The sequence below is a fragment of the Corvus hawaiiensis genome, chromosome 17 (genome assembly GCF_020740725.1).
Source record: "Corvus hawaiiensis isolate bCorHaw1 chromosome 17, bCorHaw1.pri.cur, whole genome shotgun sequence".
Lineage (NCBI taxonomy): Eukaryota > Metazoa > Chordata > Aves > Passeriformes > Corvidae > Corvus > Corvus hawaiiensis.
Window position 1 is genome coordinate 15549277 of NC_063229.1, and position 23523 is coordinate 15572799.

Genomic DNA, 23523 nt, shown 5'->3' on the forward strand with positions numbered 1-23523 from the left:
TTCACCATTCAGCCACATGGAAGATTTATTTATTATTTTAGAAAGGAAACAGTGTTATGGGGCTATATACTTTCCAAAGAAATAGAGTAACCCACAGGGAAGTTTTAGAAGCAGGATCAAAAGCATTTCTTTCAGAGCTACATACAGCTAAAAACTAATGAGTTCCTTTATTATTTTCACTCCCAGGTTTTATCTGAGATGAATACGTTACAGGTTCATGGGTGTGGGAGTTTTACAGAGCCACACCTCTTCCACAAAGAAAGAATTGAAGAAATCAGCAGGAAAGTCCAAGGAAGTCCCCTCAGCAAAGCCAAGGGGCACTGGTGCCCGCGAGTCCCCTGAGAGCCCGCGGGGTCTGGCAGGGTCCGAGCAGGCTGAGCTCCCCTCTGCCTCCCACTGCAGCTCGTTCTGGCCATGGGGTGCAGAACCACTCTGGGAGGCTCCTCAGGGAAATGCCTTTGCTCTCAGAGAACAGAACTTTCGGTCTGGTCCAAGTTAAAGGGAAAATCTCATTAGAGATCGTGGAATCACAGAACGGCCTGGGTGGGAAGGGCCTTAAACCTCATCCCAGTCCACCTCCCTGGCAGGGACCCCTTCCACTGTCCCAGGCATCCAACCTGTCCTTGAACAGCCCCAGGGATCCAGGGGCAGCCACAGCTTCTCTGGGCACCCTGTGCCAGGGCCTGCCCACCCTCCCTGGGAACAATTCCTTCCCAATATTCCATCTAAGCCAGAGTGGAGCCATTCCCCGCTCCTGTCACTCCACGCTCTCGTATAAAGATGTGGAATTGCAGTGAGCCCCGGGAGGCAATGGTGGTGGATGGTCAAAATCTCCATCCCTGCACTGGGACTGCCCTTCCCCACCCCAAACCCCTCACCCAGCATGGCACAGACGGGGCTGCCAGGCACGGTTCCATGGGAACAGCAGCACAGAGGGGCAGCAGGAATTCCCTGTGCTCACCTGCCTGCCACAAACCCTGGAGAGGCTGGGAGCTCCGTGTTTGCTGTGCATAGCTCCACCCCGGGCACAGAGACGGGAAATTCCTGTGCCAGTGGCCCCAGCGCCGCTCCCTGGGATGCGGGGCTGTAATTACAGTGAGGACTCTGCTCCACACTGAATTATCCACACCTCCCACCCAGCCTGAGAGCTCTCCCAGGGCCCATTTCACCAGTTACTCTCCAGATGATTCCCTTTCCAAAGAGAAGCTTTCCAGCAGTGAGCATGTGCACATTTTGCTCCTGAAAATGTTCTGCTTGCAGGCACAACAAACTAGAGAGGGAAAATCAGCCCAGGCTGAGCAGGAATTTCACCGGTGTCCAGAGGAACTCAGATCTCTCTGCCCCATCTACCAACGTCCCATCTACTGCCTTATTTGCAGAAATACTGAGATTTAAATTGTTTCAATTCTATTGTATCCCCCCCAGCTTTTAGTAACAGCAGTTACAGGAGTCATGCATGATGGTTTTTGCCTAATACATTTTTTCCTTTATATTGTCAAAATCATTTTAAAAGCTGCAACACAAAATACCTCTTTGTATGAATCTAGTGTATTATGACTTAGATAATTATTTCCTATCCACTAGATGTATCACCAGTATTAAAAATTGACTGAGCTAGAAAAAGTGATGTAATGGGAGTTGGTCTCTTCTTACCTATATTTTTGAACAGAAATAAATTACTGAAAATTGTGTGCCTGGTGACATTTGACAGTTTGAGTGATCTATCATCAGGGAACCAGTAAATTTAGTTTGGAATTTAGGACCCTCTTGCCCTTGAAGTGTTTAAGAGCACAGGTTCTGTTCAGGTTCTGACCCGAGGCAGACGCAGTAATGAAGTATTTAGGAGCATTATCCATTCTCACTCATAAAGCTGAACAATGCTGCTGCTTAAGCACATGCTTGGGAAGGCATTTCTCAGATCCTTGCAAGGCTCTTTCAATTCAGTAATCTGAAAGAAAACACAGTAATATGTTTTTGAAAGCCTGCCAGAGCCATGATAAATAAACCCCTGTTGCTGATAGTTTCAATACAGCAGTTCCCCGAAACTCATTTCAGCCCAAGAACCTCCCTCTCCTGTAAACACTTTCCACTGCTCTTGTTGGTACATGATATGAATTAGTTCTTTAAACACACTTGAAGTTCTGCATTTTACCAAACACATTGGAACACAAACATTTTTAAAGCTTGTTCCTGGTTATGTGCCACAGTTACAACTGCATTCCTCAGCTGCAAAGGAATCCAAAGTGACAAGAGTCACCTGCAGGCAGGAATTCTCCTGTTTATCCTTTGCCAGGGAGTTAATCACACGTTCAGATTAGGCAGGAGTTATGCTAAGCACACAAAATATATGCATGCAGGTTCCTCTCCTCACTCACGCAGTCCCAGGGTTTTCCAAGGCTGGATGAAGTCTGAATTGGAGCAGAGGCTGCACAGCCAAGCACTTGAGATATCACTGAGGAGGGAAAGCTCCACAGCTCAAACCAAACCCCCGTGAGGCTGCTTGAGCACATCCACACCTCTCTACTTTTTCAAATTACAGAGTTTTCTGCCCATTTGTACACCTGACTTCTTTCTGTTTTCCAGCTCATTTCCTGTTCATTTCCCAGTTTCTTTGCAGAGTAAGAGTTTATGTTGATTCTGGTGTCACATCCACCAGCCTCTCCTGCTCAGACACTTTCCAGCAGCCCCCAGGTGCCAGCACACACCATCCAGCCAGGAGAGGATCCAGAACACTTCTCCGTGGCTCTGCAGAGGGAATATGGGGGAGGTTGGCAGCACGAGGCACTGGAGTAAAATCTCAAGGGTTTGTAAATTAATTTTAGTCACATTGGGCACCTTGCAAACACAAACACAACATCCCCAGAGCTGCAGATGGAGGAGGGATGTGTTACTCCTCGCTCCTCCAATGCCACTAGCACGACACAGACGTGCAGGAGCTCGTCAGGAGCTCTCCTGGATGATTTGCAGCAAGGGCAAACAGAAGCAGAACGGGAGAAGAGCCTGGTGCTGCCCGTGCACAAACACAAAACTCCCAGATCACTGTACAAGGAATAAAGCTAAAGGAAAGCTCTTCCCCAAATACAAATGCCCGAGGAGTTGTTTAATGATTAAAGGTGAGAGTAAGATATCTAAATTTAATTCCCTCTCTGCTGCAGACCTGTGACCTAACCCAGGTGGTTGCAGGTGGGATCCTGACGTGAGCATCAGTGCCAGGATTCTGTAGAATGCCCTGGACAGTGAATGGGGCCCTGGCTCACCCACTGAGACAGACACAGTTTATTCGTGCTGGGCAACCACGTTTGTTCAAATGCACCTCAGCTGGCAATAAAAGGACAATTAGGGGATGAAATTCATGTTTACCTCAAGCAGGGCAGGTGAGGAAATCTTTAGCATTCCTTGGAAAAAGGCACCAAACCCAAACACACCAGTACCTGCCCCGTGTGCTCGAGGGGAGCTGCTCTGAGAGCTTTGAGACACACTTGGAACAGCAATTCTGAGGCTTTTGGTCAACTCCTCGTGGCTGGCAGAGCTCTCCCTTCCCTGGGCACTGCAGGAGAGAGGAGCAGTGCTGCAGTGCCAGAGCACAGCGGTGTGGCTGGCAGGGACAGCTCCCAAAGCAGGGCTTGCAGAGCTCCTGTGGATCGGGGTTTGTAGGCATGCTGAAGGCTGATTCCAGTGGAAGGAGGAATGCAAGATGAGAGGAGCATGGAAATGTGGCTTGCTGAGTGCAGTCCCCTGCTATTGCAACCCTGTATCACAATACCTTGGATCCAAGCAGCTCTGAGCTCCAGCAAATGATAAATTGCTGGTTTAAGCAGGTTGTTTGCAATAAAACTCAGGGACAGGTTTGGAAGCTTTATCCATGGGAAGGTGCACTCTAGACGCACTGCACTAAGAGTCATGGAGCTGTTCATGAGAAAAGACAAGAGAAGCAAGCAAAAAAAAAATGCCTGCATAGGCCATAAATCAGCAAAAAAAAAGGTATCACCGTGCAGTGACAGGAGAACTGGGTCCACTTGCAGGAAATCTGCTCACCCTGAGGAGCCAGAGCTGAATGCAGTCTCCTTAATCTCAGGGGGAGCTGAGGATGGCAGCAACATTGCAAACAAAAATCCATCCCAGATAGTCCAGGCTGGCACAGCCCTCAGGAGCTCTCTAGTCCAGCCTCCTGCACAGGGCAGGGTGAGTTGGGAGAGCAGACTTGGCTGCTCAGGCTCAATCCAATGGGCTTTTGAAAGCCTGCTATCTCTCTGATAAGCTTTTTGTTGACACTGGAAGCCATCAGGAGTCCCCAAAGGCAGCTCTTCTCCAGGCTGCACAAGTCCAGTGCCCCTTGTCTCAGCAGAGCAGGTACTCCATGCACTGGCCATCCTTGTGGCCCTGCGTTGAACACACTCCAGCCTGGGGATGTTTTCCCTGCCCTGAGTGCCCCAAAAGGAATGCAGTACTTTAGAACAAAGGATCCTCTCCTCCTGATTTGTTTGGGAGGTGAGAGGTAAAAGGTGCTGTGAGGTTGAAATACCTTGTTTTCCTGGCAGCACTGCTCCTGAGTGCAGAATGATTCTGGAATTATCTTCAAAAACCAGGGAAACTGATAGAACAGGATTTCAATGTCAACAATCAAAGGAACAGAAGGAAAAGTAGCCACAGGCTGTAAAAGTAATGAAAGTGGGATTGAAATTTTTCTCTGCAGCACTGCTAGTTCCTCCAGGAGCACAAAGTAGTTAATTGACTCTGGGAATCGTCGTCCAGTCCTCCATGCACAGCTGATCACTGCAGAAAAACTGCTGGGGCACTCCCGGTCACCCTCAGGGGCAGGATCACCTCTGGTTCCCACAGGAATTCTGTGCTCGTGAAGGATGGAGGAGAGACAGGCCTGAAGAGGGAAGACCTCCATTTGCCAGACCAGATTTAACACTGGCCAGTCTCACACCAACTCCTCACAGTGATGTCCACAAAGTCCTTGACCTCACCTGAACCTGCCAGGCCAGAGTCCAAGTGAGAGGGTGAGTCCTACAGTGGGTATCAAGCAAGTTGCTGGACATTCATATTAACACTGACCATGAGTAATAACCATTTTCAGTCATTATTGCCCAAAACTGGACTTGAAAACTGCTTACTTGCAATGGAGAGTTCCACTCCTGTCCGTCTCCAGATGGAAATGGGATCCTGATCCAAACAGCACAGCCAGGGACGATTTATTAAATAGTAGAAAAACTCTGCATTAATCATATGGGGTGGTAATGAGCTGTCCTTTTGTGCCTCCTCCTAAAAGGATCACTGTAACTCGACGGGCAACCAGAACTCACAGAAATACGGGCTGGCAAGTGAAGGTTGCTGGAAGTCTCCCCTGCCCCAGGCACAAATGTTACAGCCAGTCCTGAGAGCTCTTTAGCCAATCTTTTCTTTAAATCTCCGCTGAACAGATTTACAACCTCCTGAGGTTCCAGCTACTCGCAGGGTAATAGTTTTGTCTGGTTTGTTTGTTTTTTTTCCTGATATCTAAAGTAATCTCCCTAATTGCTCTTCAGTAAATTGCTTTTTGTCCCATCATTTGCGGTCACAGGACAAGTGTTTACTGTCACCTTTACAAATGTGTTTATACATTTGAAGACAGCTGCTGAGCCCTTACATTGTGTTTTCTTTTCCAGCTCAAAGAATGAATTCCACCCTTCCACACAGCTCACATTTCTAAGCCTCTTACAGTCGTGGTTGCTCTTCTCCTCTGTGGTTTGCCTGCATCTTTCTGTAAGGGTGAGTGCAATGCCTGAGCCCGGACAGTGCTCCAGCCGAGCCTGCCTAGCGCTGAGTGGAACACAAATGACGCCCTCTGATGTCTCCCAGCCGCTCCTCCTGCTCTGAGCGCTGGGAGCAGCGCGGCTGCTCTGCAGCACTGCCCAGGCTGCGAGCACTACAGTCCCCAGAGTCTCCTCTGCACTGGTTGTGCCTCACAGTGCTCATTTGACGTGTGATATTCCTCCTTTGTGGCACACGACATCATTTTTTCTCCTAGAGCTCCAATGTGTTGAGTTCAGACTGGCTCTGCAGTATCTCAGGGTCATTTGAAATCTCAGCTGTGCACTCCGTGCTGGAATCACTGCAAATGTTATAAAAATGCTCTCCATTCTGTCACCCAAGTTATTACAGCAAACACTCACCAAAACTGTTCCCATTAATCCCTGGGAGACCCTACTTAATATGCCCTTCCTCTTTGACAGCAAAGACTTTTAAAATACAGGCTTTCATTAGCAAGATTATTACAGACTACTGCACAAAACTCTCGTAGCTGTCACTGTGGTCAGTAAAACCAATCACCTCCCTGCTACACACAAAGGCTGAGCGCCTGCTAAGAAACCTTTCCAAAGCCAAATAAAAATCCTATGCAGTATCAGGGAAAAGCAGCCCAAGCTGACAGCCCCAGTCGCTGACAGCCCTCTACACAACTGCTGTTCAACAGCTCCGGCTGAGGGATATCAGCACGACTATTTCTGTGTGCCCACACAATCCTGAACCACAGTCCGATTTAGTTTAGGGGAAAAAAGAGGTGTTTTTGCTAAAATTACCATAGTATAGATTTTTCATTTGTATTACCATAGCAACAAAGGACTTTGCTTGAAATGAGACCCCGCAGTGCTCCGGGTGTAGTGCACAATGCCCACAGCCCCTGTCCCTTTGAGGTGACTGTCCCCCTCCCGCGCGGAGGTGCGGGACATCACCTGCAGGAAATTCCCTCCAAGAGCAGTGCCTCGGCAGGGAAGGGAAATCAGAGCCCAGAAGCATCATGATCTCTGCACCCACGGGGGGCAACAGCACACGGGATGGGAGCGTTCACTCAAGAGTCTGTAACAGAGCTTGAGCTGCTGGTGACTCCCGAACCCTGGCACCGAGATTTAATTCACTGCTTTAAAACGGAGATTACATCCACACAGAGTAACTTCCACCCAGATGTCAAACAAATTTCATTAAGAAGTAGAGCTCGGCAATATTCTCCAAAGCTGTGATAATAAACCAGTGTGCTAAAGGCTGCCGTGCGCTGCAGGGGTGCCCGGGAACAGAGCACGGGCTTAGCTCTCCTGGAGCCTCTGCGTAGATCGGGAACAGAGCCGGGGTGGGATTTATGCTTTAATGGACACTTGCAATCCCTCTTCTCCAACCAAAGAGCCCAGATTCGCAGAGCAGCAGGAATTCCCCGCGGACGGCGGCAGCCCGGGATGCCACCTGTGCGCAGCCGGCGCTCCCGGCGCGGGGCAGGGCTGGCGGGCGGCCCCCCCGGCCCCAGCTCTGCTCCTCCTCGGCTCCGGGAGCTCCTCCTCCTCCTCCTGCTCCTCGTCCCGGCGCGGCCGGTGCCGGGCAGCGCGGCCCGGGGCGCTGCTGCCGGTGCCGCTGCCGGTGCCGCACCATGCGCGGGGTCGGGGCTCCGCCGGAGCGCGCCCGTCCCGCCCCCGCCGCCGGTCCCGGCGCTCGGCGCGGCGGAGGCGCAGCGCGGTAGCGCGCCCGGTGCCGCCCGACCCGCGGGGCTCCGCGCTCGCTGCCCGCTGCCGGCGCCGCGGGCAACTTGCAGGCAAGTTCGGGCAACTTTCCCGGCTCCGGGGCAGCCGCGGGGCAGCCGCGGGCAGCGCTGCGCGCCGGGGGCAGCGCCCGGCCGGGGGTGCCCGGAGCCGCGGAGCCCCCGGAGCCCCCGGAGCGGGCGGGGCGGACGGGCCCGCGCGGCTGCAGCAACAGGTTCTGTCCCTCCGCAGGGATGGAAGAGAGGGAGCGGCCGTCATTCCCTGCCGGAGCCGGGCTGGCCGCGCCGCCAGCAGCGGGAGGGGCTCGGCTGCTGCCCGGGACCGCTCGGCTCGTTCCTGCCCTGCCCCGGCCCCGCCGCGGAGGAGGCTGACGGCGCTCGAGGCTCATCCATCGGGCTCGCTTCGTGCTGCTCGGGCTTCCCCTGGCCGGCTCTGCCGCTCCCCGCGTCCTGTGGCTGCACAGCGCAGGATGGAGGCTCGTGTTTCCAATTTCTTCCGCCTTGCCTAATCTGAAGGTCCTTTTTAGCTTTCATTTTTAAATAATTAAGGGATGTCTTTTATATTGGTGTATTTATTGACTTCTGCTCGTTGGTGACTGACAGACACATCAAGTGAACTGTTCTTGATAGGCAATGTCTTTCTGGCAGTTGTTTTCTTCATTGGAAAAGACTTGGGGAGGGGGTGAGAACAGGAAAAGCATGAAAGAACTCTTCCATGACTACATATCTTCATTTTGGCAGCAAAATATTTATCTATATAAATAAATGTCAAATCCTTTACTTTTTAAAATTATGTTTAAGAGATTGCTATGAATGTGACTTGCTAAAATTTGTTGACATAAATTTGTTTCACAGCAGGAGAGTAACTGCAGTTATTAATCCTAATGTATTTCAGAACATTCTCCTGGGGATATAAGTTATCTGCAAAGTTATTTCACTTCTGATTATTATCAGTAGAATAAGGCTCAGCTTTATAAAACCAAACAGTGAGTAACATATTTGACATAATTCTGTTTGTAGGTTGTCACGAGATGCCACATCTGTCCAGCTCAAGGAGAGTAAGATAGAGATAGAGCGTATTTTTTCAGCTTATCTGCTTTTCAGGAGAGTTTTATTTTATGTTATACATTGACCTTTCTAAGTTTTACTCTGATGTGCCTGGAAGTGCACTTTTGCAAGCAGAGTTGAAGTTTGAGATCTGTTCTTAGGCTGTAAAGAGCTGCAGGAGTATGGCTTGAAGAGTGTCAGGAGGTACCTGGCAGTGAGGTACAGCACAGAAATCCTGTGCCAGGAGAGAGCTGAATGTGGCACTGCTTGGAAATGCTGCCTGCTTAACTAAGGAAAGACTGAAGGAGGGGGGATCGCTAAATTGTTCCTTATAGAATTCTTTCCAAAAAATCACTATATTCATATTCAATCTGCACTGAAATCTGAAACTTTTTTTTAATGGTTTTTTTAAACTTAATTTACAAGTGGTAAAAAGCAACAGAGATGAGTTGCAGGCACTGGAATTGATAGGAGAGTCTAGGGGGGAGTTCTGCATCTTCTTTGCAGGCTTGTTATCATCCAGGCACAACTTTGAATTGTCTGCACCATGGAGCAGGACTCTTTGCAGGAGCTCTGATTACATCAGAGATGCACTGCAGAATTCAAAATACTGCAGAGGACACTGAGGGGGGGAAATGACACTTGCAGTGGAATTTTAGCATGTTTCTCATGAGTTCTGTTTCTTTCCCTCAAAAGGGCACCTTTAATAATTCTTTTCCCATTGCCTTGGAGTCTGGCATCCTTCCCGAATTTTGGCTTAAAGTGAGTGCAGTACAGATTTCTAATTTGATTTCTTCACCAGACATAATGGGCATCATCTTGTGCAGGACAGATTTTTGAAAGTATGTTCTCTCTTACTTCCTATGCACAACCCACCCCTTAGAGTTGCCCAGAGCCCTTGCTGTAGGCCAGTTACTTTGTGTTACTGCAGGTTCTAAAAGCCAGAGCCATTCCCAGGGTGGATAATGCAGGAAGAGACAGTTCCTGCCCCAGTAAGTTTACAAACATGAGAGCAGCAATGCTCAGAGAGAAGCAATTTGCCCGAGAGGACAGCGCGTTGTCAGCAGGGGAGCCAGGAAGCTGAACTGGGCTTCAGTAAGTCCCAAACATTCCAAGGGCAGAATGCTGCTCAGCCCTCAGACCAGGAGGGCTTTTACCTTTGGGCCTGACTTAGCCAGAGCAGAGCAGAGGATTTTACTCTTACAGCAGATCCTTAAAGTTCATCTTGTTTAATTGCTGGGAAGATTGGGGCTGTAGGCTAATGTGTTTGTCTGACCTTATATTCCAGTGTGATGTCTTTACTCCTGAAGGCATTTCTTATCAGCTGTCCCCAGTGTCATCAGGCTGCAATGGAGGAACAAAGCAGTTTGTTTGGGCTTTAAGCTCAATAGCAGAAAGTCCTTCCATTAATTAGATCTCTCTCCTAAAGCAATACTGACCATCGTGTCGAGGCACCCTCAGAAGGAAAACAAGAAACACACAGAGAAATGCACTGGTTTATTTTTCTCCTTTCTCCGTTCCTTCAAGTCAGGCCACGTTTATTATTGTCCTTTATTTCCTCCTACTCTTCTCCTGTAGATATGATGCTGCGTGTATCTGAGGCAAAGAACATGAAAATAACCCATGTGGAGCATCAGATCCTACGTGGGATTTGTAGGCTTGCCAGCTCTGGTTACGGCAAACCAAGGAGCAACCTTTTCTTAAGTGCAGCCTCTCAGTGTGTCACACATGGGATTCATTTGTCCAATTTATTGTCTCACACAGGTCGAGGAGCTGGCAGCGAAGAAAGAAATTCCTTTTTCTTTGCTCTGCTCTTTCACAGTTGCTGCCTCAGGGTTACAGCGTGTGTCTGACACACGCAGAACATTTACATTTCCCTCTCTCCATTTCTTCCCATTGTGTCAACAGTGGATGTGCTGGGAGATCAAACCAGTGACAGAGACGAGCTGCCTCCTCATTTTTCCTGGCTGAGATTCAGAGGATAAATTGTTGCTAACCAACATCATCTGGTATTACAGAAGGGAAAATGGTTAACAGCTCCCACTTATCCATATCTTATATCAGTCATAATCTTCATTCGCTTTGGACCAGCCCTGCCTTAGACATGGCTGAGGCAGAGGGGAAAAGGCATTCTAAAATAAAACAGCAGTTGGTCTGAGAGAGGAAGCCCTGCATAAACACCCATCAGGCAGCCCTACTCTCCATATCAAACCTATAGCCTGCACTCCAGTGGCATTTCTTCTGCTTATCCATGGCAGGGGGCCGGACAAGATGAGCTTTAAGGTCCCTTCCAACCCAAACCGTTCAGTGGTTCTGTACAAGTGAGGAGTCAGGAAATAGCACTCCATCCAAAACTGACCGGGGGCCACCTGTTCGTAAGTGTGCACAGAGCTGCTCTGCTCAGCCTAAACCCTCTGGGAAGTTTAGGAGCAGAACTGAGAGAGTTTTTAACTGGAGCATTTTAAGTGTCCTTGCAGCAAGGAGAGCTCTTAAACTGATGTGCAGCTGTGCTTTGAGTCCTTTGCCATTGTGTATTCACTGGTTTTTCTTCTCCAATAGGTATGTACCACTCCTGGTGTGGTTTATAAACCCCAGCTTCTGAAAAGGAGGGTTCTGTGGCTCAGCAAGTGGCCCTAGCAGGGGGTGTATCCCTGGGGTGCTCATCCAAAGGGAGGTAAGTGCAGCCAGGAGAGGAACAAAACCTTACTGCTGCTGAAGCCAATCAACTGGAATATTTATTCCTTTCCTGTGAAGCTGAGGCTAGAAAGCCAAAATACCGGTGCATATTTAATGTCTCTATATTGTACAGTCTCCTTAATAAATAAATACTCTTATCAAATGAAACTCAGCGACTCTGTGCACTAAGCTGAGGCTGAGTGTGCACAGGGAAGGTCTTGGAGCAGTGCTGCACAACCTCCTATGGAGGAGCAGATTTCAGGCTGACTCTTTGAAGTGCAGTGAATTTGGGAGGCCAGAAGTTTGAACATTTCCAGCTCCTGTGTTTTATACCCAGTTGAATTCTGTTCTCTTCATTCCATGGACTTTATGCCAGTGTTGCATGAGCAGAATTTGAACAGGATTTTCCAAGTTGTCTCTAGAAATGTTTGGGTTCTTATAATCAGAGGTAAAGGCACCTTGGCTCAGCTTACGGCAAGGACAAAGCCCTATTACTGCATAGAGGGTGCCAGTTATAACTGAAACAACATTCCAAGGTTTGCATGGAAATCCTGTATTTCTTTGCAACCTTTTGTAAATGAGGCCATAAAAAGGGACTTGCCATGTCATTAATTGTGTATAAACTCTATACAAATGTTTGTGTGATCACCAATACAAGAGAGCTTTTTTCCCCCAAATTGTTTCCAGGTGGCCTTTTGGAAATTAGTCTTGTACTAACTGGTTTTTAGAAGTGTGTGTTTACTGAAATACAACATAATCGACTTCTGATTCTTTCTATGTACTTCATGGGTACTAAAATACTCCAGATTTTTATGTGTAATACTTAAAAAAATTATACTATTTCCTTTCCTACCAAACACACTTGAATTCTGTGTCCCAATGTGATACTGTCATCGTTTTTATACCTCCACTCTGAACCAAAAACATCCTGCCACATGGAGGAATTATGCCTGGTTTCCCTCTCCATCCACTGGGAACTGAGACCTCTGTATCTGAGACAGGAGGAGCCTCCCAGTGTGATAAATATGCTGAGCAGAGCTCCTGAACCGGGCACAGCCCTTGATATGGGGTCAGTGCTGCCCAGGTGGACAAACCCAGCTCGCCCAGAAAGGTCTTCTGACCACGCTCAGCCACTGCTGTTTTCTTTCCAATTGCTCTTCCCAAGTGCTTTTGAGCTCCAACCACTACAATTGCTCAAAACCTGCAAACAGCCTGTCATTTCCTCACCCCCTGTGTCTGTTTTCTGTTCCAGAAGACACTTGCAGAAGCAGTGAAGGGATGCAAAGTTGTCTTCCAAGATGACTCTTATGCCCGGAGAAAATTCCGACTATGACTATAGTGCCCTGAGCTGTACTTCAGATGCTTCCTTCAACCACACGTTCTTTCCAGAATCTGAAACCCTCAAGGGAGTGTTTTACCAAAGAGCCAAGCTAATCCACCCTCAGGAGGATCTCCTCAAAGGCTTCCACCCCGACGACCGGAAGCATCACATAATTATCAACGTGGGGGGCATCAAGTACTTGCTCCCCTGGACCACGCTCGATGAGTTCCCCTTGACACGTTTGGGACAACTCAAGTTCTGTACTAATTTTGACGACATTCTGAACATCTGTGATGATTATGATGTGACGTGCAATGAATTCTTCTTCGACCGCAACCCAGGGGCGTTCAGGACAATCCTGACCTTCCTGCGGGTTGGAAAACTCCGGCTCTTGCGGGAGATGTGTGCGCTGTCTTTCCAAGAGGAGCTGCTCTACTGGGGCATTGAGGAAGACAACTTGGACTGGTGTTGTAAAAGGAGATACCTGCAAAAAATGGAGGAGCTCACAGAGATAAATGAACGGGAGGATGACCTCCTAGAAAATGAAACAACAGGTGAAACAGTAGAGGAGACAAAAATTGGTTTGTGCATGAAAAAGTTGCAAGACATGGTGGAAAGGCCCCAGTCTGGCCTTCCTGGAAAGGTGTTTGCGTGTTTGTCTGTTTTGTTTGTAACTATTACAGCAGTGAACTTATCCATCAGCACCATGCCTGACCTGAGGGAGGAGGAGGAAAAGGTAAGTTAGCTTTTAGGATGGCAAGTGGTATGTGCTGGGAAGAGCAGAGCAAGTACAAGGTCTGAGGTTATTGATTTCAATGGGGATTTTGCAGCTGTCTTTAGAGGGGGGGGAAATATCATGAAGAATATTTGAAATCTTACAAAATATTTGAAATCAGTTACTTGTAAGAGAATTAATCATATCCAGTTCTATGTCCAATGAAAATTCTGTTAGCGTGCAGTCTCCTGTATATTACCTTGTTAGACTTTGTATTTGCTATTTAGAAAGCCTGAAATTCCCGAGGAATATCTTCTGTGGAATAAGCAGTGCCTTTCTAAGTTTTGCATTTAGCATGTTCCAAACTGCCAACGTGTTTCCCCATAGCAACAGCTTCAATTCCTTTAATATTTTGGGTTTAAGAAAACCAACACAGAAGCCTCTCCTCCTGTCACCGCACCAACTAAAATAGTTATTATCCAGTGCCGATTACAAACTCCTCCTCTTTCCTGCAGGGTGAGTGTTCCCAGATGTGCTACAATATTTTCATTGTGGAGTCTGTGTGTGTGGCATGGTTTTCCCTGGAGTTCCTGCTCAGATTCATCCAGGCCAAGAGCAAGTTCTCGTTCTTGCGGAGGCCCTTGACGCTGATAGACATAATCGCCATCCTGCCCTACTACATCACCCTGCTGGTGGACATGGGCTCCGAGGGCTCCAAGAAGCCGAGCTCGGGGAACATCTACCTGGACAAGGTGGGGCTGGTGCTGCGGATCCTGCGGGCGCTGCGCATCCTGTACGTGATGCGGCTGGCGCGGCACTCGCTGGGGCTGCAGACGCTGGGGCTGACCGCGCGCCGCTGCACCCGCGAGTTCGGGCTGCTGCTGCTCTTCCTGTGCGTGGCCATCGCGCTCTTCGCGCCCCTGCTCTACGTCATCGAGAACGAGATGGCCGACTCGCAGGAGTTCACCAGCATCCCCGCCTGCTACTGGTGGGCTGTCATCACCATGACCACCGTGGGCTACGGGGACATGGTGCCCAGGAGCATCCCTGGGCAGGTGGTGGCCCTGAGCAGCATCCTGAGCGGCATCCTCCTCATGGCCTTCCCGGTCACCTCCATCTTCCACACGTTCTCACGCTCCTACCTGGAGCTGAAGCAAGAACAGGAGAGGATCATGTATAGGAGAGCACAGTTCTTGCTGAAAGCCAAGTCTCAGATGAGCAATGAGTCACAAGGCAGCGAGGTTTTGTTCACCACTCTCTCTTCCGAGACTAGGGACAATGAATGAAATTTACGTTACTGTTTCTCCTGCTGTCATTGTATCAGATTCCATCTTTTAATTTGCTCTGGAAGCATCTTACAAAGGTAATCCTCATATTAAAGAGAAGAAAAGGAGCTCTAACCAGGACCTGATGTGGTTTAAGAAGTCTGTTACTATGCTGTTCTTTCCTCCCCCCCATATAATGTATAGGGCAGAACTTTCACTGAGATCATGCAGTGGGATTTAAGGAATTGAAACTTCCCTGGAAACAACAACAAAAAAAAGAGCAACATATAATTATGCACTTGACAGGCTGTTTTGCCATTTGTAATACACATTTTTCCAACCGAATCACAATGTACATAATCATTAAACAGGCTGCCATTTTTTGTGTTCTTCTTGTATATAAATAATGTAAATACAACAGAATTAATGGCTAAATTCTCTCCCAGTAACATGCCTTAGAGCGTAATGGAAGTAACCAGAGATGTTTGTCCCATTGTGCTTTTAAAAAACGTCAAGTAAGATTTGTCACTCACCACAGAACCATCTCTTTCTTTGCAAGTCAGCCCTAAACACAGCAGAACAGAAGAATCGAGCTGTTTATAGCATAACCTTGCTAAAGATGTAAATACTCAGAGCTCACCAGCTTCAAAATTTAATTGACGTTACAGCATTGATCCGATGCCATCGAATGCAACATCCCAGGGAACAAAGCCTTGGAGTTTTGTAGCACTTAATATTATTATCAAGAGGTGACTAGCTGCAAATCCAATGAAATATGCATGAGGAGATGCCAGCTTTCCCCACCATCTGTTCCCAGCTTCACTTTCCCTCAGCTCTGAAAGGGAACTGGGAGAGGGCAGTTTCCAGGGACCCCCAGCACTGCTGGGCAAACTGGGGCCACCCCTTCCCATGGAGCTCTTGGTTCTGTGACAGGAGCAGGAAATCTGTGCCCGTGGGAAGATGCCAGTGAGGAAAAAAGAAAACATGATTTGAGTCATGGAGGGGGGGCACTGACAGCTTTGTGCTTCACTGTCCTCAGTCAGGAGGGACTCAAGACAGGATTAACTTTACCTCTGCCATCGTTACACACGTGGTGGTAATGGGGAAGATTTGAAATAGGATGGGAAAAAGCAATGGACATCCTAAAGCACAACCATGTATTCTTCACCTCGGTCCAGGCTCTGTGCTGAAGCCAGGGGCAGCACAGGGGTCAGTGGGACACTCGGGTTTGGCGCTGGTTTCTGTGCAGGCTAAGGACAAAACCCCGTTTATTTCAGAGGGAATGACCCTGACTTGCCTAAAAGCTCAGGAGAAAAGCTCCAGAACTTAAAAAATAATTAAATCCACTTGTTTGATTTCATGTGTGCTTAGAGGTAAAGAAAAGCTCATTTAAAGAGTTTCACCTATTTTCCACTCTCTTTTAGTAAAATTACTTACCAGCAGTTAAGAGCTTGGGGAATTTAGAAGCCCCCATCACATTGACCAATGCTTCTTTATCTTCATTTTCAGAAACACTATTTCTTATTGGCATTTCTGGAGCAGGTTGCAAGAAATGTCAGAATGCATAATGGCTTAAATTAAGGCCAAGGACACAACACTGTCCTCCCAAAAAAAGTAAAATCAGTTTCTCGGTCTGTGCTGTTTGGCCAAGCCCACAACACGCTGATTTTCTGTTCAAATGTCTTTAAAATATAACTTGAAGCTGTTCTGATATGGTTGTTCCTGAAGGAAAATTCCAAAAGTTTTAAAAATGCACTTTACAAATAATTAGGACTCTAGCATTCTCCAGCCTGTGGTAGGGAAATGTGCCTATGGAACATTACTGCAGAGTGCTAAAATATCCAGTCTAAACTCTTGGCAATTCTGTGCCAAAGCTGCAAATGAACCAGCTTTTCACTCTTGTTCTTCATCTTTAATTAGAGTTGGACAAAAAACAGGAACATCGTGACAAAAAATTCTTCTCCCAATTTTTTTTAAATTTCAAAACTGTTTGATCATCTGGAGCATTGGCTCCAGCACAAGTGCTATACATCTTCTACCTTTGTGTCAGCATTCGTTATAAAAAGAACTGGTAATTAGATTAGTCCTGTGAGCAACAGTTGCTTATCTAAGAATGTGTTTGACAGGCTGAGCCATAAATAAGAAGCTGTACATGAATATAAGGAGAAATCAAGACTTACCAAATAAAACCGAAGCTCATTTCCATGTTCTGCTAGCTAATAAATGCTGTAGGGCCATTCATTTTCTCACTGTCTTTACATTAATGCTCATTTATTTCATGTATCTCTTAATTTTTTTATCCCACAACTAGAGCTTGATTCTAAAGCCCTTGTCCAATAAAAATAAACTAAAAATATCACCCTGGAGTTGGGCATTGGTTGAGGAAAACTGTGAAAGCATCTTGCCTGTTGCAAGTTCTGCCCAAGCCAGGGACAGATAAGCTGCTGGGGATGTACCTACCCTGTGTCGTGTTGTACTTGGCAGCAGATGCTTGTAACCATCTTGACATGTTTGAATGGCTGTAACCACCCTGGTATGTTTGACAGGGGGAATAATTACTGTAGTCCTTGTGCTAAATAAATCCAGCTCGGAGGCTTAAGAGCACAACTTTGGTGTGAGCCCCACCTGCTGTGTTCCAGCTTTCCTGCGAACGCTGGGGTCTCAGGCGACCACGCCTCCTTACAACCTGCTGTCTGGATTTTTAGTCGAATTCATGAAAATCATGGCTTGACTCAAAAGCTGGCTGTTTCCTGTGACACAGCTGAGGGCTGTCGCTTCTTTTTGGCCTTTTACCAGCATGTGCAGTCACCAGCAAAGTTCCAATCCCAGCACGGGATGCTCTGCTGAAGCCAGAAGGGCTGTGTGAGTTGCCCCACCGTGGTGCATGTCTGCGGCAGCAGGGGCTTGCACTGCTCTCATTCCTGCCCCGTGTGCTCGGTGCTCTGGCCAGCTGGAATCCCACAGCAGGAGCTGTATTCATTGCATTAATAAAGTGATAGGCTCTCCTTGCATGTCCCTGTGCTCCTTCGGGAACAGAGGGGTGGAGGGTGGCACAGGAGTGGGGCTGGGGCACAGCTCGGCTCTGAGCAGGCCCAGGATGTGCCAGAAAGCACCAGCAAAGAAAATTATCCCCCTGCAGGAAAATCCAGGTACAAGACTGTACAGGGAAACTTCCTTCATGCATGTTGTCCCAAGAATCACAATCAGAGTTCATTGGGACAGAACTTTGAAATATTTTAACAAAGAATCTGTCAGATTCAGAAGACAACACGAAGGATCTGTGAAAACTGAGAAAGGCAGAATATCCAGGTAAGGCAGTACATTAAATTACTTTCTCCAAAATCCTTCCCCTTCCACCCTCCTCCTCCTCCCTCAAAACCAACACAAACCCCTTGGTGGGTGCAACACAGAAATGAAGGCAGAGCCACGTGGCTTCTCTGACAGTACATCAGAGAGGTGAGCTCAAATCATTTATATTATGCTAGCACTCACTACAGGTCAAGGTCTTAAAAAATTCCCTGTAGAGGATATTCAGAGCTTGTCTCCATTTGACCCTTTACAATGTTCCCACTGTAATTCAGTACCCCAGATCTCCACAGTCGGAGGCTTCAGGAGTGTCACTGAATAGTCAGAGTCTTTAGCAATGCCTAATTAAACAAAAAAATCATGCAGGGCTGAATCATGGATTCCCACATCATCAGATGTGCGTCTGGGAAGGAAACCTGGTGTGCTCCATACATTCCTGACTCCTGTGGGAAGAGTTTCACTGGCAGTTCAGCCTGATGCAAAAGCAGCATTGTTTGCTGCAATATTTGCTGCAAAATTTCACACCCCTCTTTTGGGATTGCAACAGGCTGAAAACTGGACCAGATAATCCTAAACTTACATAGAGTGAATTGACTGTCCAACAAGAAATTAGACAATAAAAGAAGTGTCAAATGTGACTTGGAAGACCATGACATCAGTCCCTGCTCACATCAGTCAGTGCCACAAACCCCTGCCCTGAGCAGCTGACTCTGGCTGGGGTGTTGGAGGTTTCACCATTTCCACAGTCAGTACTCACCATTTACTACCAGGAGTTGGTACAATACTACATGGCCCCTTTTTTCTGTGTTAATAGTTCTGTTGGCTACCTCATGCAAGATTTGACAGTGGATTTAGTATCTGTTTATCCAAAAGAGGGTAGTAGTACCAAAATACAGGGAGGAAAAAATCCCAAGTGCAATGAGCTGGTGGGTCTGGAGTATCCCACAGACACAGGGAGTGCAGCCTGCAGAGCCCCAAACGTTCTGAAGGCATGGAACTAGAGCTCATGACAGCAGGTGAATGTCACCCCTGTCAACAAAAATGCACCTCCAAAGTTCTATCGCCACAGCAGAAAATGCAAACCACTAGATTCACCCACTCACTCCTCTGCCATGCCCTCAGCAGGGCTCCTTGTCTGGTGGCTGTCCCTCACTGTGCAAAACCATACACCACAAACAAAGATACATTTCTACACCACAGATAAAGTGAAGGAGAATTTTGTGTGCTGCCACACTGAAAATGTTCAGAGTTTGGCCTATAAATTATTAACAATAAAACTAGTCCTCCCTCCCTTTTAGCTCATTGTTTGTCATTTCCCAGGGTCTCACATCCCTGGAAATACTCCACAGAAATCCCTAACGAGATGAGGAATGTTATTAGCTAGGAGCCTGCCAGGAGCGTGGTGAGGAAACTTCAGGATCAGAATATCAGGGGATCTTCTGCCCCCTCCAGCAGGGCTTTTACTTTCTCTTTGCCTGCAGGAACTAATCCAGGAGCAAATGTCACTTGAACAGAAATAAAGTTCTGCCATAACTGGAACAACGGCAGGCCAATTAGGGTAATTAGAGCATATTTGCTACACTTTATAAATATTCATTCGTTATCCCTGTAGGCCTTGTGACAGGAGCTGGAGCCTTGTGCAGCCCCAGAGCCAGGCAGGGCACACAAACCTGTGTGACTCTGTCAGGCTGAGTTCTCAGCTCCTCCTTTGTCAGCTTCCCTCGTTAATGACAGCAGCTTTGTAGCCATCTTTAATTATGGTCATAATTTAACTCCTACATTCAGTGTAGCTCCAGAAAAACTGGGCTGTAAACTGCAACAATTAGCCTGCTCAGGGGACTGACCTGGAATATAAGAAATTCCCAGCCATCATCTGGAGATCGGGATTTTTAAAAAAACTTGGCAGCTCTCAGTCATGCAAGTGAAGTGGTCAGCAAGATAATAATGTTTATCTTTCTGTTAAAGATAGCAATATAATTTAAATGATGCCTACCTCAGGAACAAAGCAGGCACCAGCATAAATATCTATAGTTAGTTCTATGGAGAAATTAAGTTTTGACACAGAATGGCTGAACGATAAATTGAAGTGCTGCTCCCATTCTCATTAGTGATGCACCTCATGTCACAAAGCAGCTGAGAGATATCATCCGTAGCTTTCACAGCGATGGCAGCTCCCAGGTCAGCCAAGGAAAAGATGACTCAGTTTCTTTCACTCATAAAGGAAAGCACATTTTGGGAAATCGATAAATATTATCCTCATGCAAACCAAACCCAACAGCGCAATTGCAGGTGACTTTAAATTTGGAGAGGAATATTTCTGGGGACAACATGAGTGGGCAAAGTTAAGGCTGCAAAGCATCACATGGCAGAGTGAGGGGAGGTTTCCAAAAGCCCTGAAATTGATATGAGAAAACTCTCCTTTAGGAGGGGCCTGGGGAAAGCTGCCGGTGCATTTTGTCCCTGCTGCCTCCTCGCCCTCCACTGACAGCAGGAGCTCCGGCCCACAGCTGAAGTGCTGCAAGCACCAGGAGAATTCAGGAGGGATTTCCCCATGGAAAGGGTGCTCAGACCTTGGCAGGGGCTGCCCAGGGAGGTTTGGAGTGCCCATCCCTGGAGGTGTCCAAGGAAGGGCTGGAGGTGGCACTCAGGGCTCAGGGCTGGGGACAAGGTGGGCATCGGGCACAGAGTGGACTCGATGCTTCATGGAGGTCTTTTCCAACCTCAGTGACTCTGGGATTCTGGGATTCTGGGATGCTGTGATGAGGTACAGTTACATTTTTGCACATTCCTGACAGGCAGAGCCAAAGGACAAGTGTTCCCTGTAAATGCAGCTCTGGTCATTTGCTGCACTTGTGTACGACTGCATTTCTCACTAGGAGAGGGACAGTGCCCCAGATGCCCACCTGGCCCCAGAGGTGGCTCCGTGCTGCTGGAAGAGTCAAGAATCACTGAGAAACACCGTAAATTGCGGGGTGTGAGTCAGTGTTTGGGAACGGAACGGGCTTTCATCCATGCGGAGCGGGAATGTGCCTGATCCAAGGATCTTGCATTGCCATCTACGGGCCGCTCCCGGCAGCTCCCGGCAATTCCGTCCTAAAGCATCCACCCGCACCAGCCGACTTTAAAAGGGTGGATAAAATATTCAGGGAAGTTCTTTTTTAAATCCAGAGGAAAATACTCAATCCATTGCACTGCAGCCGTGGCCTCTCATTTCCAGAGCAGGCTGCTGGATCTGCAAGGAAACGAGGATGAAGATACCACCACCATCACTTCTGGGAAGTGTGAAACTCCTACAAATATTTATACAGCATTTATTTGGTTGGAATATTGATAAGTGGTATTTTTCAAAAGGCTAATGCAACTTTATATGACTAAAGTTAAGATTTTCAAGGTCACATGGAGCAATGTAAACACCTCCATCACTTGCACAAGAGCAGCCTGGTAAGTAAAGTTATGGTTTTATTTCTAAAATAAATGACAGAATCTAGTTCAAAGAAAAAAAAAAAAGATAATAATCTAATTGAGGATGAAAAGGCAGCTATAGAGTGTTTTAAGGAGTTCCAATCACTGTCACACCTGCTACCTCCCACTACTCCAGTAGTAAAGTCAAACTGAGAGCAGAGTTTCAGAAGCATGTTTGAAATGACAACATGCAGGTCCTGGAAATTACTTCTATAAATTCTGCCTGAAATGCCTGTCCCAGCATCTGGAGTACACCTCCAGGTGTGCACATACATATGTGTACATATAAATACATATATAAAAGGACAAGTTTAAACATTGTAATGATTTTTAAGAATTTCAAACCCTTACACAGTGAAGTTAGAAGTGTGTTTCACAAAATAAGAACTTTTCAGCAGGGCCTGTAGCAATAGGACATGGGGAACTGATTAAAACTTAAAAGGGTAGATTCAGACTAATGATAAGGAAGATTTTTATTAATGTAAGGGTGGGGAGGCCCTGGCACAGGGTGCCCGGAGAAGCTGTGGCTGCCCCATCCCTGGAAGTGTCCAAGGCCAGGTTGGATGGGCTTGGAGCACCCTGGGATGGTGGAAGGTGGGTTGGAATGAGATGAGCTTTAAGGTCCCTTCCCACCCAAGCCATCCTGTGATTCCATGACTCCTTCCACCGCTCCTGAGCAGGTGAATGCCCATTTGCCTAAGAGACTTCATTTCCCACTCAAATTGCTAAGGAGCCATTTTAAATTTGGAGATAACCTTTCTTCACCAGCAGGGATTTGGTCTCCTAGCAACAGCAGGAACACCTTGTGAACCAAACTACAGCTTCTTCTCACAGCGGGGCCACGGGAACATCCCACTGCCAGTGCCTTCCTCCAGTGACTGCCAGCAAAGGGTCAGGGCACCAAACGTGGCAGTGAGCACCCAGCTCAGGGTCCCAGGGAGCAGCTGGAGCCGTGCACAGTGTGTTGGTACAGCCTGTTCTCCTGCCCAGGTGCTGCTTTGCACACGCTGGCCGTGGCTCCAGCTGTAGCCTGACTCTGGCTCTCAGTGCGTACCATCACCTTAATCATCCCTAGTGCAGTCTAGGGATAGTTTCTTCTCTGGCTGAACACCAAGATGTTGAAGCTGCAGTGTGAGCAGGGCTGGTATGTTTAACCAAGTAACACAAACTACAAAAGGTTAATGCCACAAACCAATTTGTGTGTGCGTTTTCCTGTCGGTTACATCGCTCCAAATTTTGCTACCCTAATCCACATTAATATTCATCTCCATTTTATTTTATGTCCCTGGTCTTTTTTCCAAAAAACCTGCACAATAATGGATTTGTACAAGGAACCTCAGCTCTTGCTAAGCTTGCAATGCATCTCAGAAGCTCGGGAATGCTGTGGTTTATTAACTTGCAGTGCCACCTAGCACCCGGCCCTCACATTATTCTTTCTGTAGTTTCACAAAGGACAGCTCAAAGCTTTTGCATTAAAAAAAAAAAGGACAAACTTGTGCTTGCAGTATTTTAAGGACCTAATGCAAAGTTTTGTTTTGAACAGTTAAGTTTTTATTAGCAAAAACAACCCCATGACATCGAGGGCGAAGGACAAGGTGATCTTGTCCTGACCTTATCCCTCCTGACAACACAGCCCAGCATGATCAGAGCTCCTTGGCCAAAGCAGCTTCTCTTCATTCACAGTGTCAACACACCCCAACATTTCAACAGTGCTTTGGCAGCAACACAAAGTCATAAAGTTTTAGTGCTTCCCTTAGAATTTCAAAGTAGAGTTTCTCCCAGTGAACGGAGAAGCCGCATGTTTGGAGTTCAGGAACTAAAGCAAGTCAAAACACAAGATAAGCCTCCAATAATAAGAATGGTTTGGGCTTAGCCATGATTTCATGATCCTTGATTTTTCAGCCTATCTTCAAAGAGTCCAGCACTGCCAAGGACTGCATTTACAGGACAACACATATGCAAAACAACCCTGTAACCAGGGGAAAGATTTTACACCCAACTACTACACACTCAGATTTAGAATCAAGGAGTTTTTCCCTTCTCCCCAAATCCTTGGGATCACCTTGCTTGGAATGACTGAAAGGAATGCCTTTGTCAGCTCAGAGGGATGCGTGACACACCATCCACTTGTGGGTATTACAGAATTACTGCTACTGCTGCCTTTTACGTTTCAGTCTCCTCTTGACATCACAGTACAGACAGAAGAATTCAAACCCCGCTCAGG

The 23523-nt window shown here is 47.4% G+C and overlaps 1 protein-coding gene and 1 long non-coding RNA gene across 4 annotated transcripts; one reads left to right on the forward strand and one right to left on the reverse strand.

Moving 5' to 3' along the window:
* On the reverse strand, positions 1-7384 carry LOC125334753. The gene is made up of 2 exons (XR_007207214.1): positions 3361-7384; positions 1-1948 (listed from the first exon to the last, which is right to left on the reverse strand). It is a non-coding gene; the product is annotated as an uncharacterized LOC125334753 (long non-coding RNA).
* Positions 7385-7740: 356 nt separating this feature from the next.
* Positions 7741-17138, forward strand: KCNG1 (potassium voltage-gated channel modifier subfamily G member 1). 3 transcript variants are annotated; one of them, XM_048321886.1, is made up of 5 exons: positions 7741-8023; positions 9251-9316; positions 11114-11228; positions 12483-13287; positions 13782-17138. In XM_048321886.1, exons 4-5 carry the CDS (start codon positions 12529-12531, stop codon positions 14550-14552), a joined length of 1530 nt encoding a protein of 509 aa, XP_048177843.1. In that variant the 5' UTR covers positions 7741-8023; positions 9251-9316; positions 11114-11228; positions 12483-12528; the 3' UTR covers positions 14553-17138. The 3 variants fall into 3 exon arrangements, with proteins under 3 accessions (XP_048177843.1, XP_048177842.1, XP_048177844.1); XM_048321885.1 differs by lacking the exon at positions 9251-9316; XM_048321887.1 differs by lacking the exon at positions 9251-9316 and having other exon boundaries at positions 12486-13287.
* The last annotated feature ends 6385 nt before the right edge of the window (positions 17139-23523 follow it).

Excerpts from the sequence above, each read along its gene's own strand:
- KCNG1 (XM_048321886.1), top strand. The coding sequence starts at position 12,529 with ATGACTCTTATGCCCGGAGAAAATTCCGACTATGACTATAGTGCCCTG. Across the intron at positions 13,288-13,781 it reads TGAGGGAGGAGGAGGAAAAG|GGTGAGTGTTCCCAGATGTG; the intron begins GTAAGTTAGCTT and ends TCTTTCCTGCAG.